Source organism: Brassica napus, chromosome C5 (assembly GCF_020379485.1).
Source record: "Brassica napus cultivar Da-Ae chromosome C5, Da-Ae, whole genome shotgun sequence".
Classification (NCBI taxonomy): Eukaryota; Viridiplantae; Streptophyta; class Magnoliopsida; order Brassicales; family Brassicaceae; genus Brassica; species Brassica napus.
Window position 1 is genome coordinate 28,153,444 of NC_063448.1, and position 14,241 is coordinate 28,167,684.

General features: G+C 36.4%; 1 protein-coding gene across 1 annotated transcript; it reads left to right on the forward strand.

The window, feature by feature from the left end:
• The first annotated feature begins 12,666 nt into the window (after positions 1-12,666).
• LOC106424984 (probable E3 ubiquitin-protein ligase RHY1A) lies at positions 12,667-13,939 on the forward strand. Its single transcript, XM_013865726.3, has 3 exons — positions 12,667-13,004; positions 13,076-13,251; positions 13,337-13,939. The coding sequence occupies exons 1-3, from the start codon at positions 12,795-12,797 to the stop codon at positions 13,677-13,679; spliced, it is 729 nt and encodes a 242-aa protein (XP_013721180.1). The 5' UTR covers positions 12,667-12,794; the 3' UTR covers positions 13,680-13,939.
• The last annotated feature ends 302 nt before the right edge of the window (positions 13,940-14,241 follow it).

Sequence of the window (14,241 nt, forward strand, 5' to 3'; positions counted from 1 at the left end):
TTTTGAATTTTTATTTTTTTTGAAACAATCTCTTTTAGTTGAAATAATTTATTTGTTATCTATGTGTTTCTATTTTTTTTTTGTTACTTAGGATTACAAATAATAATAGTTCAAACAAACTAGTGGTTTTTATTTTACTAAAATATCTATTAATTATCTGATATTATAATTATCTAAAATATCTACTAAATGATATAGTACATGTATATTTATTTATATTGTATAAATATATGATATTGTACATAAATATGCTTTAGGCCACCAAATTTACCGGGACGGCACTGTGTATTGGCAGAAAAAATAAAAAGTTGAAACCATGATTTTTTAGAAAATTTACAAGAAAGAAGTAAATCTTCTTTATCTTAACGATTCAGTGTTGTTGTATATACGTTTATTCTTGAAACGAAGTAATGTGGTGGGAGAAGAAAGATAATGGTTAATTAAGAAAGCCAGAAAGGTGACAAAAGAAATAGATGGAGAAAATAGAATTATATGTATTATAATTGTATAGATTTTTTTTCTTTAACCATGACTAATCCAAAATGTTATCAACTTTTTGTATATGTATTCATGCTACTGTATTCAGAATTGTACATATTATAGGTTAATACAACTTTATAAAATAACAAAAGGGGAATTAATTTCTATCACATTAGTTTTCTTTATTTTATACATGTTTGGGAAAATCTATACTAATAAAATGGACCTTTTGAGACTCCATAAAACGTCCACATTAGCATAGAATCATTATTCAAAAAAAAGTCACGTGGCATCATTACTATTATTAAATTATTACATTATTACCATTTAAATATATAAATATATAATATATGAAATATAAGTAAATATACATTTAAATATAAAAATATATAATATACGAGATATAATTAATTAGATGTAAATTTAAATATGTAAATGTATAATATACAAAAAATAATAATATATAAATACACAATTCAAAAAATAAAAATACTACATTAAACATATATCTTAAAATGTAAAAATTAAATACAAGTAAATATACATTTAAATATGTAAATATATAATATATGAAAAAATAATAATAAGTAAGTAAACAATTTAAAAAATAGAAATACTACATTAAAAAGGTAATATACAATATAAAAAATGTTAATAATACATTAAACAAAAAAAATTGTATAGTTTTACATCAAACAAATAATAAGTAAATACACAATTAAAAAATAAAAATACTACATTAAACATATATCTTAAAATGTAAAAATTAAATAATATACGAAAAATAATAATAAGCAAGTACATAATGTAAAAAATGGAAATAGTACATTAAAAAAAATAATTTACAATATAAAAAATGTAAATACTACATTAAACAAGAAAAAAAAAATATATAGTTTTACATCAAACAAATCCCTATTAAACCCATTATTCCAGCGACATAAAAATCCCAACCGCTCTAAGTTGTCTCATCGCTTTAAACCCTACCATTCAGACCGTTAATGTCGAGCGACTGATCTCTCCTCCTTAGACACCCTTTCTTGAGCAGAATCCCCAACTTATCTTTTCCCCTTTTGCCTTGACCGGAACCGGTACCATCTCCAGACCCATCAGCTTGATGTTTTTTAAAATAAATGTTTGTTTAAATCTTTAGCAGATTATAGTTCTTTCAGTTGCTACCCAATATTGTTTTGCCACATTACATACAAACTAAGATAAACATAAAATAAAAAGATCATGTTGGTCCATGGCGTGTTCATGCTAGATAAAGAGAAGCTGCGGTTGATCATAAGGGCAGTGAGTATGAATAATTAATTGGCAATTTGATGCGCTACCCAATGAGCCACAGTCCAAGGTAGGCGTTTTGTCTGGCTCGATCTCCCTTCTCCCTGCAGTTTAATCTACGTCCACCATGTTGTTGGATAATTCCAATTAACTTGAAGAGCAAGTTAACTCATTAAATTGAAGTTCGATGAGTTAAGAAAAAAGGAAAAAAAGATCATGTTTACAAACTTAGCAAATCACTATACGTTGACTTTCTCCTTGTACAAACACAAAGATTATAAGACCCTCTCTTCTTATTAGATTTATAAACTCTCTCAAAACTAAACCTTTCAATGTGTTTCCCTTGATGGAACATCTCTCCATGAGAACTCTTTATATAGGAAGAAGCTACATCTTTTTCTAAGGGCGAAGCTACATCTTTTCCTAATATTAATATGGAAACATTTCTAAGCTCGTTATGTTTTCCTTTTTCCTTAACCCATCAAACTTCACTTTAATGAGTTAACTTGCTCCTCAAGTTAATTGGAATTATCCAACATTCTCCCCCGTAATTCCAACTCGAATCTCGGGTATGTTGATCTTCTGAACTCCGATGAACTTCCATAGACCGTTAATAGGTGCATCGCATTTCTTCGATATGATGTTGCATCAGAACGTGAGTATAAATGCTTCACTGCTTCTCTATGACTCTCTCTTAAGCATCATATGGTGCTTCGATACGATGTTGCATCAATCTCAGGCTCCTCCTCTGCCTTTGATACTTTCAAACTCGTGTGCATCAGAACGTGAGTATAGTTGTTCAAGCAACTCTTGGAATTTCAGGCCAGAAATGAGAAGACCATGATTTATGAGTTCAAGAACATCCATGCAAAGATTGATGGGAACTATTCTGACCTCAACAACAAGTACATGCAACTTGCCTCTCATCTCAAGGCTTTGGAGAGTCAAGTTGCTTCTATGCCTTCATCCTCCAAGCAGCCAATGAGGTCTCTACCAGGAAAACCAGAAAAGAACCCCAAGGAGTCTTGCAATGTTGTCTTCTCCACTACTTCTCCAAAGATTGAGCTGAGTGATCATGAGAAAGAGAAGGATGAGATTGAAAGACTGGTATTTAGAACTGAGTTTGGGGAAGTTGAGAGATTTGTTGTGGCCACAACTGAAGCACAAATTGTGAAGGACGCTGCCAGGAAGGTTGAAGCAACGAATCTGCAAAGAGCTCAGCACAAGGCTGAGAATCAAGTTGAGAAGAGAGCTGACAACAAGCTGAAAGAGGTTAAGCTAGAGGAAGCCACTGAGGTTGAGCTATCACCCTATGATAAGCCCCCTTTCCCTCAAAGAGTTTTCACCAAAGCTCAGAAGAAGGTGCTCTCCAAGTTCAGGAAAGAGCTTAGTGATGTTGGGGTCAGGCTTCCAGAAATCCCGGGTATGCGTGAAGCTCATGTCCAGATGATGCTCATCAAGGACATTTTAGACCACCAAGCTGAAGTGGTCGAGCTTTTGGACATCTCCATTCTGAAGATTGATCCACCAGTCCCTCCAAAATCCCTTCCTAAGCTTGAGTTTCAAGGGATGTTCACCTTGCCTTGCTACCTTGGTAAGCTCACTTTTGATGATGCTCTTGTTGATTCTGGTGCAAGTGTGAATGTGATCTCAATGGAGATGATGAAGAGTCTAGGGATTGAGAGCATGAAGCCAAACACATCTTCCCTACAGTTTGGAGATTCCTCTTCTACAACCCCTATTGGTCTCATCAAGGACTTCCCTTTGAAGATTGGAGCATGCACCATTCCTATAGACCTCACTGTTCTGAAGATGGCTACTGAGAAGAGAGTCCCATTGATCTTTGGCACTCCATTCCTCACAACAGTGGGAGCTTGCATAGACTTTGCCAACAAGAAGGTCACACTCCTAAATGTGAACAAAGCTGTCTCCTATCCACTACAATCCCCAAAGATGAAAGCTGAGTATTGTGGAACAATCACTTGTGGAGCATCCTCCATTGAGAAGACCAAGGCTGAAGGGGTTGGTATTGAGAAAGAAGGTCTTGCTGGAAAGTCCTCTAAAGAGCTGTGTGATGAGCACTTGGAAAGTGCTAAAAGGGAGGAGGTGAGTAGAGCGACAAAGGCTGCTCATGACAAGAAGAAGATTGTGAAAGAACCTCATCCTCCACCTCTTGATAAGACTCCTCACACTCTCACTCTCCACCCAATGAAGCTTAAAGATGGGGCCATTGAGTACAAAATCAAGTGCAAGGGAAGGTCTAAGCCATTTTCAAGTGCAAGGGCCATCATCACCCCTCAGCTCCAGAATGATCCAATCAAGCTTCAAGAGCTTCTCTCTCATATCCTCACCATCACTCTTGAAAGCGGGAAGGATCCTCCTCCTTCACTCTCCGCTTGAGGTACCACTCAAACCTTTCCATTGTATATACCCGTTTATCTTTGCATATTGCTTTCCTTTGGGTATCTCTCCTTTACTCACACAGAGACTGTGTGATTTAAGTATGGGGGAGGTACCAAGTATTTGATCATGTTTGCTTTGATGAATTTGAGTCTCATGCATTTCATTGTGAATACATATATGCATAGAAAAACCAAAAAAAAAAATTGAAATTTTTGAATCATGTAGTTGCATCACTTGCATTCTTAAGATTGAGTCTAGAGCATATAGGATGCATTCACTTGCATATGGAGCAGCTGATTGATATTGCCTTGTATAGAACACTGATTTTCACTGAATTTGACACCCTAGTTAAACATATCAAGTAGCTTAAGCATCTTTTGAAAGACTTGCATGCTTCGAGCCTTGAAAACTCTTCTTGAAACTTGTTTGCTTGCTTGATATTGGCATTGTTCTTAAGATCAGCTCCAATCTGAACTTAGCTTGAATGAACTTAATCTCTCTTGCATATGGGCATTTGCATACTTGATCATGGGTCTCATACACATTTGGGTTATCTTTCCCCATTGTACCACTCTTTGTTAACCCAAATGGCACTTCCTTACCCTTGAACCCTGGCGATTCTTTGAAGCCTACATTGATTTGCATGAGTGAGGCCTCTTTTGATAGTTTATCATGTGCAAAATCTTGAGAGTATTGGGAGCGACATGAATTTTTTCTCATCTCTTGCTAGCATAGGGTCATCATTTGAGCTAGCTTCTACGATGGTTAGTGGGGTCTTTGTTTCTTAAAGGTTTATATCTTGGGTTTGGAAAGTGATAAAGTTGAGATTGATGAACAAAAAATTGTCATGAGAAAGAAAAGCCCTAGGGGCCTAGAATAGAAAAATAAGAAAGCTCTTGATTGTATTGTTTGAGACCTTCTCCCTCTATAAAAAAAAAAGATGAAAAAGAAAAAGAAAAAATAGAAAAGAAAAGAAAAAGAAAGATTCAATAAGATAGTGGGGAAGGGATAATAAAAAGTGTTAGAGCTTAGAAATGTGAAAAGTGAATAAGAGGTCCTTAGTGGCTGAGTCTTAAGAAAAGAATGTTGTTCATTGGGTGAGTGATGTGAGTGTTTTTCATTTTGGGTTATGGGATGAATGAAATGGGTGTAGAATTTGTAATCACTTACGAATGGGGTAGAATGATGAGGATGGATCCATGTATGCATGAATTGCTCCTAGTCTTAGATAAATTTGCATAATGATCAAGCTCCTTGATTCTTGAGTGATCGCCACCTTAAAATGACAACATTTGAATCTTTCTCTTCATTCAAATTAGACCATTGCTTACCTAACCAAATGATTGAGATCATGTGCCCATTTGTGAGAATTCACCTTGTGTGTGTGTGTGAATCAATGTGAGAGCTGGTTTAAAGAACTTGTTAGTTGATGAGTATTACAACTTGTGTAGAGGCATAAGAGTATGGATAGACCTAGAGAAGCTAGAGTATAATAAGAGAGTTTGCTCATGCTATTTGCTATATTTCTTTAGGATGTCAAGTTGAGTGCATTGAGTGTTTCTTTTGGCTAAGCTAGCATCTAATTGTATCTCTCCTCCTTGTGTTTTGAAAAGTTTACCTGAGGACAAGTAAAGGACTAGTGTGGGGGAGTTGATATCTTGTATATTTACATGTTTTTAGCCTTCATATCTTGTACATTTTGATCATATAGATTAGGAATTAAGCATCTTTAGAGTCCATATTGCATCCATTGTCTTTATTAGGTGTTGGAGAGTGCTATGGAGTGATTGGAGATGTTTGGGAGCATTGTGATTCAAAAAGAAGTAGAAAAGGATCATTGAGCGAGTAGAGGAGCTGGAGCGACCTACTAGAGCGAGGTCATGCACCCGCTCTGGATGAGTGAAGTGTAGAGCGACCCACTGGAGCGAGGTATGACACCCGCTCTGGATGAGTGAAGTGTAGAGCGACCCACTGGAGCGAGGTATGACACCCGCTTTTTACCAGAGCGACCTCTCGCACCGGGGTAGTGCACCCGCTTCGAGCTCAACATGTCGTCGACAACTTTCCAGATGTGGAGCGACGTCTCGCAGCGGGGTGACTAACCCGCTCCATATGTGGAGCGACCTGGTGCAGAGAGGTCATGACCCCGCGCGCGATTTGAAGAAGTGGAGGTGATCTTTGGAGCGACCTACGGGAGCTACGTCACGACCCCGCTCCGAGCATTCTTTATCTTAGTCGAATTTTAATGTTTTAAAAGGGCTTTTTAGACTTTTTAATGGAAACCATTAGGTTTTCCAAAGACATATAAATACTCTTGTAATTCTAAAGTTAGGATCATATCTTGTTTTCTATCTAATTAAAAGCCACTTTTGGGAAAAAGATCTAATCTTGATCATAATTTCTTATCTTTGCTTGATTATCTTTCTGTCTAATCATGTTTAACCTTGAATCATCCATGGTTTTGGGGTTATTCATGTCTATTAGTGAGTAGACTAATCTTGGATTCATGGGCTAGGGTGATTAAGGGTGATTAGAGAAGATCTAGGGTGCTTAGTGTTAGATTTACTTGTTTCCTTGCTTGTTGAGGGTTCTCAATGCTATTTTAGTCTTGATCATACTAAAATAGATCTCTAGGCATTTCCTGCCCACAAGGTATGAAATGCCTGAACCAAATCTTCAATGCTTTTAGCTTGCTTTACCTAAGAGATTAGTTGCTAAATGAGTTAAGATTGCTATTGGACTTGTTCTCCATGTTTGCTTTAGTAACATTCAACCTAAGAGACTAGATGCTTGAGTTGCTTTACCAAAAGAACATTCACCTAGAGATAGAGCTTGTTTAGCTTAGTGTCTAGGCATAAGGAAAGTGTTTGATTGATACTTTGCCACCCTTAGATTGGATCTACATCACCCGAGATCAAATGCCTAGCCCCATGAGTCCTTTTGCTTCATATTGAGAAAGAAAGATCATTACTTTATTGCATTAGCTTATTAGTTCTTAGTTCATACCATCTTTAAAACCGGATTGCACTTAGCTTAAGCATGAACTTGCATTCCCTTTGCTTTAGAATCACCTAGGATTGGTTCGACAATCTTTTATACTACATTGATTTGATCTTGGACCCTTGAAAAGTTCTGCATCAAAACCCTAAAATAGAATCCGTGTATTGCATAATCCGAATTGAATGTTTTGAGGTTTCATATTATACTAGGTTGATAGTTTCATGATATAATCAACTGTTCTGAGGTTTAAGATTATTTGCTAGAAGCTGATTGATTGATAATACCCTAATTTCAAATTGAAACCGTAAACCCTAATTTGCGTATTCCTAAAATCAAATTGTTTGATTTCATCTTGCTAATATCAGCCTTGAAACTGATAAATATCAGCCTTGAAACTGATTAATAAAATTGATAGAATCAGCCTTGAAACTGATTGTTTTGGTTTTTCATGATTGAAACCCTATTTTTGGATCGAAACCCTAAATTGTGTAATGCTTGAATCTGTTTGATTATTGATCTAATTGCTAGTCTTGATAAAACCTAATTGAATCTGATTGTTAGTCTAGCTAAATCTCATACCTGAAACTGATTGATTAATTGCTAAATCTTGATTGAATGTTTTAATATTACCCTTGCATATATAGAATCTGATTGCTAAGATTGAGTACGTCATATCTACTTGGCCGTGTGGCCAGTTTGCATCATATATCATCCAGACCAACATGTTTATGTTATACGCATGATCTGATTATTATCACCTTTGCATGATCTGATTGTTTTAAATTGAGGTTCCATAATTCCACTCATGTACATATAGAATCAATATGCTAGGTTTGCATTATAACCATATGGCCACATGAAACATATAGAAATTGCTTGTTTGGTCGATACTCTTGCTTGATAAATCTGTGTGACTTATTATGCATCATATATCACTTTGCCCGTGTGGCCTTATTGCATTATATCACATTGGCCGTGTGGCTTGTTTGCTTATTAGAAATTTATTGACTTGATAGCATGTCTTGTTTATGACCGTATTTTAAATATTTTATGAGATCTAAAATTGATTGATATATGATTTGAGATGTCGAAAATCAACTTGGATTTTGCTGCCCTAAATCTCTCAGGAGATAATTATTTGAAATGGACACTGGATACTGAGTTTATCCTAAAGTCAAAGGACTTGGTGAATGAATCACAAAAGGCGATAATGCCAATTGAGTAAGATTGATACAGGACAATATTAATTATTAGTCATCATCTTATTAAGAGTCTCAAAGATCAGTATCTGACTATAGAGAATCCTATAGATCTTTGGACAGAGTTAAAAAAAATCGAGATATGATCACCAAAGAACGGTGTTATTACCAAATGCCCTATTTGATTGGAGGAATCCCAGAATCCAGGACTATAAGTCCGTGGATGAGTCTATTGCTAGCTGGGCAAAATAATGGATTACTGATGAGAAACAGTGAATTGAGACCTCCTGGATTAACCCCATTACCTGATACCAATAAGGCCGCAGAAGAAAAAAAAGGTAACCACGTCCAGAATGATAGACCACACGGTCATAGCCGTGGAGGGTGGAAAGGACGTGGCCATGGCCACTATAACACATTTGGCCATGAGAATCACTATGGCAGAGGCTGTGGGTATCAACCCAATTTGAGCCATGGTCAAGGCAGTGGCCGTGGTATATCCTTTAAACCACAAAGCTCGACCAAATCAGTGTGCCATAGATGTGGAATGGGAAACCATTGGGCTAAGATATGAAGGACTCTCAAACATTTGTGTGACCTCTATCAAAGAGAGTCTGAAAGGAAAGAATCTTGAAACCCACTTGGTCTATAAAGATGGTGAAATAATTTCGAACATGATCAAGATGATCTTATGGAATATGAGACTTATGATTGCCTAAAAGAATCAAGTTGATAATCTGATTTCGACATCAAACTTGTGTGATTGCTTTGCTTGTATGCTTTCTCTGATTTTTATCTCCTTGAATTTATTTCTATTACATTGTCTGCTTAGATTAAATGAATGAATGATTTTTCTATATGAGTACACTGAAAAACGCCAATATAAGTACTAAAGCAGGTATCGCCAGTCTGAAAGAAGACTATGGCTAGGCTAATATATTATTGTCTAAGGGTATGCATCTAGAAATCAGTGATGCCTTATATTCACTCAGCACTAAGAGCAAGAGCAGCGTATTGAGTTTTAAAGATATAAGAATGAATGGCTTCCATATTGAAACAATGGGCGAAGGAAACAAAGAGTTCCTTCAGATACATGTATAAAATCGCCCAAGGCCATAATAAGTCCTAAAGACTATATCTGCATTCTCCACTGACCTAGACTATGTATAGATCAATATGATAGAGGCTAAAAGCCTGCGAAAATATACACTTTATGGCACGACCGGATTGGCCATCCTGGTCCAAACATGATGCGGAAATTGATATTCAAAAGGCACACATTAAAAGATAAGAAGAGTTATCCCAAAGAATCTCACGTGTGTAGCATGTACACAAGGCAAACTCATTAGGCCATCACCAGTAAAACGGCTACGAGCCCCTTTTTTCATAAATAAAGACTATATGTCTAGATAATACTGGTGAATACATGTCCCAAGCGTTTAAATGATTATGGTATGTCCATGGGGATAAGTGTGGACAATTCTGTGATACATGTCCATACCAAGAACGGCTTGGCCGAAATCTTTTAAAACGCAAATAGCTGATTGATAGACCATAACTTATGAGGTCAAAACTCCCATTCACAGCTTGGGCCACACGAAATTTACATGCACCTAAGTTAATACGCATCATGCCATTTAGTGAGCATAGATATCCCCTATCACAATTATTAACGGGTCAAGAGCCAGACATACCCCATCATAACATATTTGGATGTGATGTCTATGTACTAATTGCTCCCCCACAGAGAACTAAGATGGGACCTCAAAAGGAGGATGGGGATATATGTTGGATATGATTCTCCCACAATAATAAATTACTTTGAGCCAACTATGGTGATTATATTTGAGGCCAGGTACATGGATTATTTTAAGACCAGGAGGAGAAAAAAATAATAAAGCTGGTAAAAGAATGGTAAAAAAAATAGAATGGAATCAACCATCAATGTCTTGGCAAGATCCTCGGACTAAAGAATGTGAAATAGACGTCCAAAGATTATACATTTACAAAGCTAGCTAATCAAATGCCAGACACATTTGTTGACCGAAAAAGAATGACTAAGTCATATATAAACCAGCTTGTAAAACACCAACAAATTTGATGTCCAAGAAGAGACACAGTCAAGTTGCTACAGAGTCTAGAAAACGTATGAAACGTGGTAGACCAATAGGTTCCAAAAGATAAGAATCCTCGGAAACAAAAGAAAGGTGCAGAGAATGATAATCAAAATCCAAATCCGAGGTTACTAAGGAAACCATCTCAGACATGGAGATAAAGCCGGCCGGCTCTAAGGTACAGGTACCAATTAATGTAGCTTGGGACGCCAAGCTGCAAAGTATTAAAAGTCCTGATAATAATGAATCTCAATCGATTATATCATGTCTGGAACATAATGGAACCAATAAGGAATGTCGACATAAGATGATTTATTTGCATACAAGGTAACACTTGAATTTATGAATATAAGCTAGGATCATGAACCCACGTCAATATAAGAGTGCGCACTCGTAGAACAGATTGGATTGAATGGAAACGTGGGGTTAAATAGTTTAAAGAAGAAAGACGTATTTGGCCATATGATTAAGACGCCTTATGATGTTAAAACCAGTGGATATAAATGGGTCTTGTGAGGAATATAAATCGTGAGATATAAAATTGATGTTGCACAAGGATTCTCACAAAGACCAGTAATAGATTATGAGGAGACATACTCCCATGTGGTGGATGCAACTACTTTTAGATTTCTCATAAGTCTGGCTATATAAGAGAGAAAATTAGACTTGCAGCAAGTTGATTTAGTGACTGCATATTTATATGGTCCACTGGATAATGAAAGTACTAGAGGGTATTGAGCTGAAAGTACAACAAGTTCTCGAGAACAATATTGATAATCATCAAAGTATATGATCGGAATATCCTAGGAACTTCTGGATACAATTTCCCAAACAGTTGAATATCTCAAGAAAGAGTTTGAGATGAAAGATCTTGGAAAACAAAGTTTTGTTTGGGATTACATCTTCTGTACATTAACAATGAAATCCTTGTGCATCAAGTATTATATACAGAAAATGGTACTCAAGAGATTTAATATGGACCAGTCTAGTACATGGGCGTGAGATCACTAGTTTTGGACACTGATCCATTCAGTCCAAAGGTGGACGATAAAGAAGTCCATTCAGTCCAAAGGTGGACGATGCAGAAGTCTTGTTTTAGACACTGATCTGATTGGTCCATAAGAAAGACGATGAAGAAGCCTTTGATTTTGGTTTATTTTATACTAACCAGCCCAAAGAGGGGTTATTTGGTTTTGTTGAATTGTTTTCAGACAGTTTATGTTTTACACATGGTGGTACACGCATATCACAACAACATCATCCAAGATTTCGTGTGTGTGTATTTGAGGTCGATGACTCAATATGTTCGATCAGATTGTGGCATGACCGATGGTAAAGAAGAACCAACTATCATGTTCGAGGACGAAGCATATTCTGCCCAAGATCTTCATCACCCACGGATTGCAGAAAATTGGAGAGGTCCAAGGGACCTTCAGTAATGTCCAAATCAGGGGGAGTAATGTGTGTTATATTCTTTTTCCTTCACCAAGGTTTTGTCCCAATTGAGTTTTCCTGGTGAGGTTTTAATGAGGCAACATTAAAGCACATTACAAGCTCTAAATGGTTATGGCATCCAAAGGGGAGTGTTATGAATCAGATTGTGGATGGCTCATAACCAAGAGATTATAATTTGTAATCTTTTTATTTATCTATGACGGTGTAATCTCCTATATAAAGAACCTCTATTTTATGAATAAAGATAGATTTTTCCATTACTTTTATAACAATATAAAAATAGTTAGATAATTAATATTTGAAAATCAATATAGTTCCGCACGTAGCGCGTGTTAATCCTTAGTGATTACTAAAATTAAGAAAGCGTAGGAAAATCTACAAAATGTCATACCAAAATCATAAAAATGAAAAAGAGAATTATATTATTTCGTCGTACACATGGATATAGAATTCCCGGCTTGGTTTACAGAGTCTACATAAACCTGTGAATGTTTGCTATAAAAAGAAAAAAATACTACTAAATGTATTTATTCGTAACGGAACAAAAAATGAACATAAATAATATAATGACAAACTTAAAATTGATAAAAAAATTAAAAAATAACCACAAAATAATAATTAACATATATATATAACCAAATATTTTAAATTGAATCTGGTTTTTTCTCCAGCTCAGTAATTATTAAACGACAACAGCAAGTGGGAGATGACATCAAGGCTCAGATCAACTTTTTCACTGTAGTTTCCTTTTACTTTTCTTTTTCCTCGCAGTCTCTCTCCTTAATCCTCCTTATCTTCATCCTGTCTACATTTCTCTTAGAGAGTTAACGAAAGTTAACAAGAATTAGGTGATCGGTGCATGACGAGCGCATCGGAACTCTTCTCTACTCGAAGATCCCGTCGGGGTAGATCCGTCCCGGATTTAGAATCCGACTCTTTTCTTTATCGATACCACTCGGATCACCACCATCGACGTCACGGGATCCATCATCTTAATCACCGTCATGATTCCAACGGCTGTGATCCTCCCCGACGAGCCCCGCCGCGTCTCCGACGCTTCTGCCTCTCGGTTAGTAAAAATCTTGCTTAATTTGTTAGTTTGAAACTTGGTTTCAATCCGTTTTGTTCTTGTCTTCACAGGAACGTAGACCTGTTCATGATGTTCAAGGTACTTCACAGTATTTGAATACCAACGGTGCTGATTTGGAAACTGAAGGTAACAGCTTTGGAAACCTAGAGAGGCTTCCCGGAGCTGTTCTTCTCGCGAGGGAAAGACTTTTCGAAAGATTGAGAGGCGTTTCTTTGTCTAGTAACAGGTTTGTCTGTACCTTAATGAAGTGTAGTGTGATTTAAGATAATTGCTTTTGTCTAATCAGAGATTTTTTTTTTCTTTTGAATCAGTCGAAGTAATAGAGTTTCACTGAGTGAGAATCAGAGAGAGTCCTCGTTCTATGGAGAACCAGAAGGGATTCAAGTGTCCTATGAATGCAACAAGAAACCATTAGGTCTCACACTAGGTGCCATTAATGGTTTACATCGGCAAACTTTTAGCTCAGCCGAGGTTAAAACTGATAGGAGAGATTGTAGCATATGTTTAGAGAGTTTCACTAACGGCGACATGCTTATTTCCTTGCCATGTACCCATAGTTTCCATTCCTCGTGCTTAAACCCTTGGCTTAAGGCTTGTGGAGATTGCCCTTATTGCCGTAGAGCCATAGCTAAGGATATAGAACCATGTAAATAGGAACCTTTCCCCCTAACCATACCCACACGCATCTTCTGTTCTTGCTCTAGACAGGTCTTTCAGTTTTGTTGTCCATTTAAGTGTTTTTTTCCTGTCGCATGTTTGTTTTGTAACGGTTTTTGTGTGCCATTGTGCGTCTTTTTAGTTTCCTTCACTGTGATCTCTCTTTTTAATGTCTTGTTGGTTATCAAAGACTTTTTCCAAATCTTGTTCCGACATTTTGGTTAAGCTTTGCGGTTAAAGCTCAACAACTTTAGATATTTTTACTGTCTCAATCCGGAAACGTTTAAGCTTCGTTGCCTCCATAAAGATGTTGAATATACAAAGAAGCAATCAAATATATACAACTCTGAAGGAAAGTTATAGAAGACGATTGCGCAAAATGCATACTTTTTTTTTTTGCTACAAAAGTAGAAAGATAGACCCCTCTTCCTCATTTTTCCTATCCCTTTCTCTGTTGGTATCTGACACAACTCGCTCTCTAAGCACCAGAGAAAGGGATAGGAAAAATGGAAAAAGGTTATTTTCTATCACATCGGTTTATGCGTCAACAACATTTAAA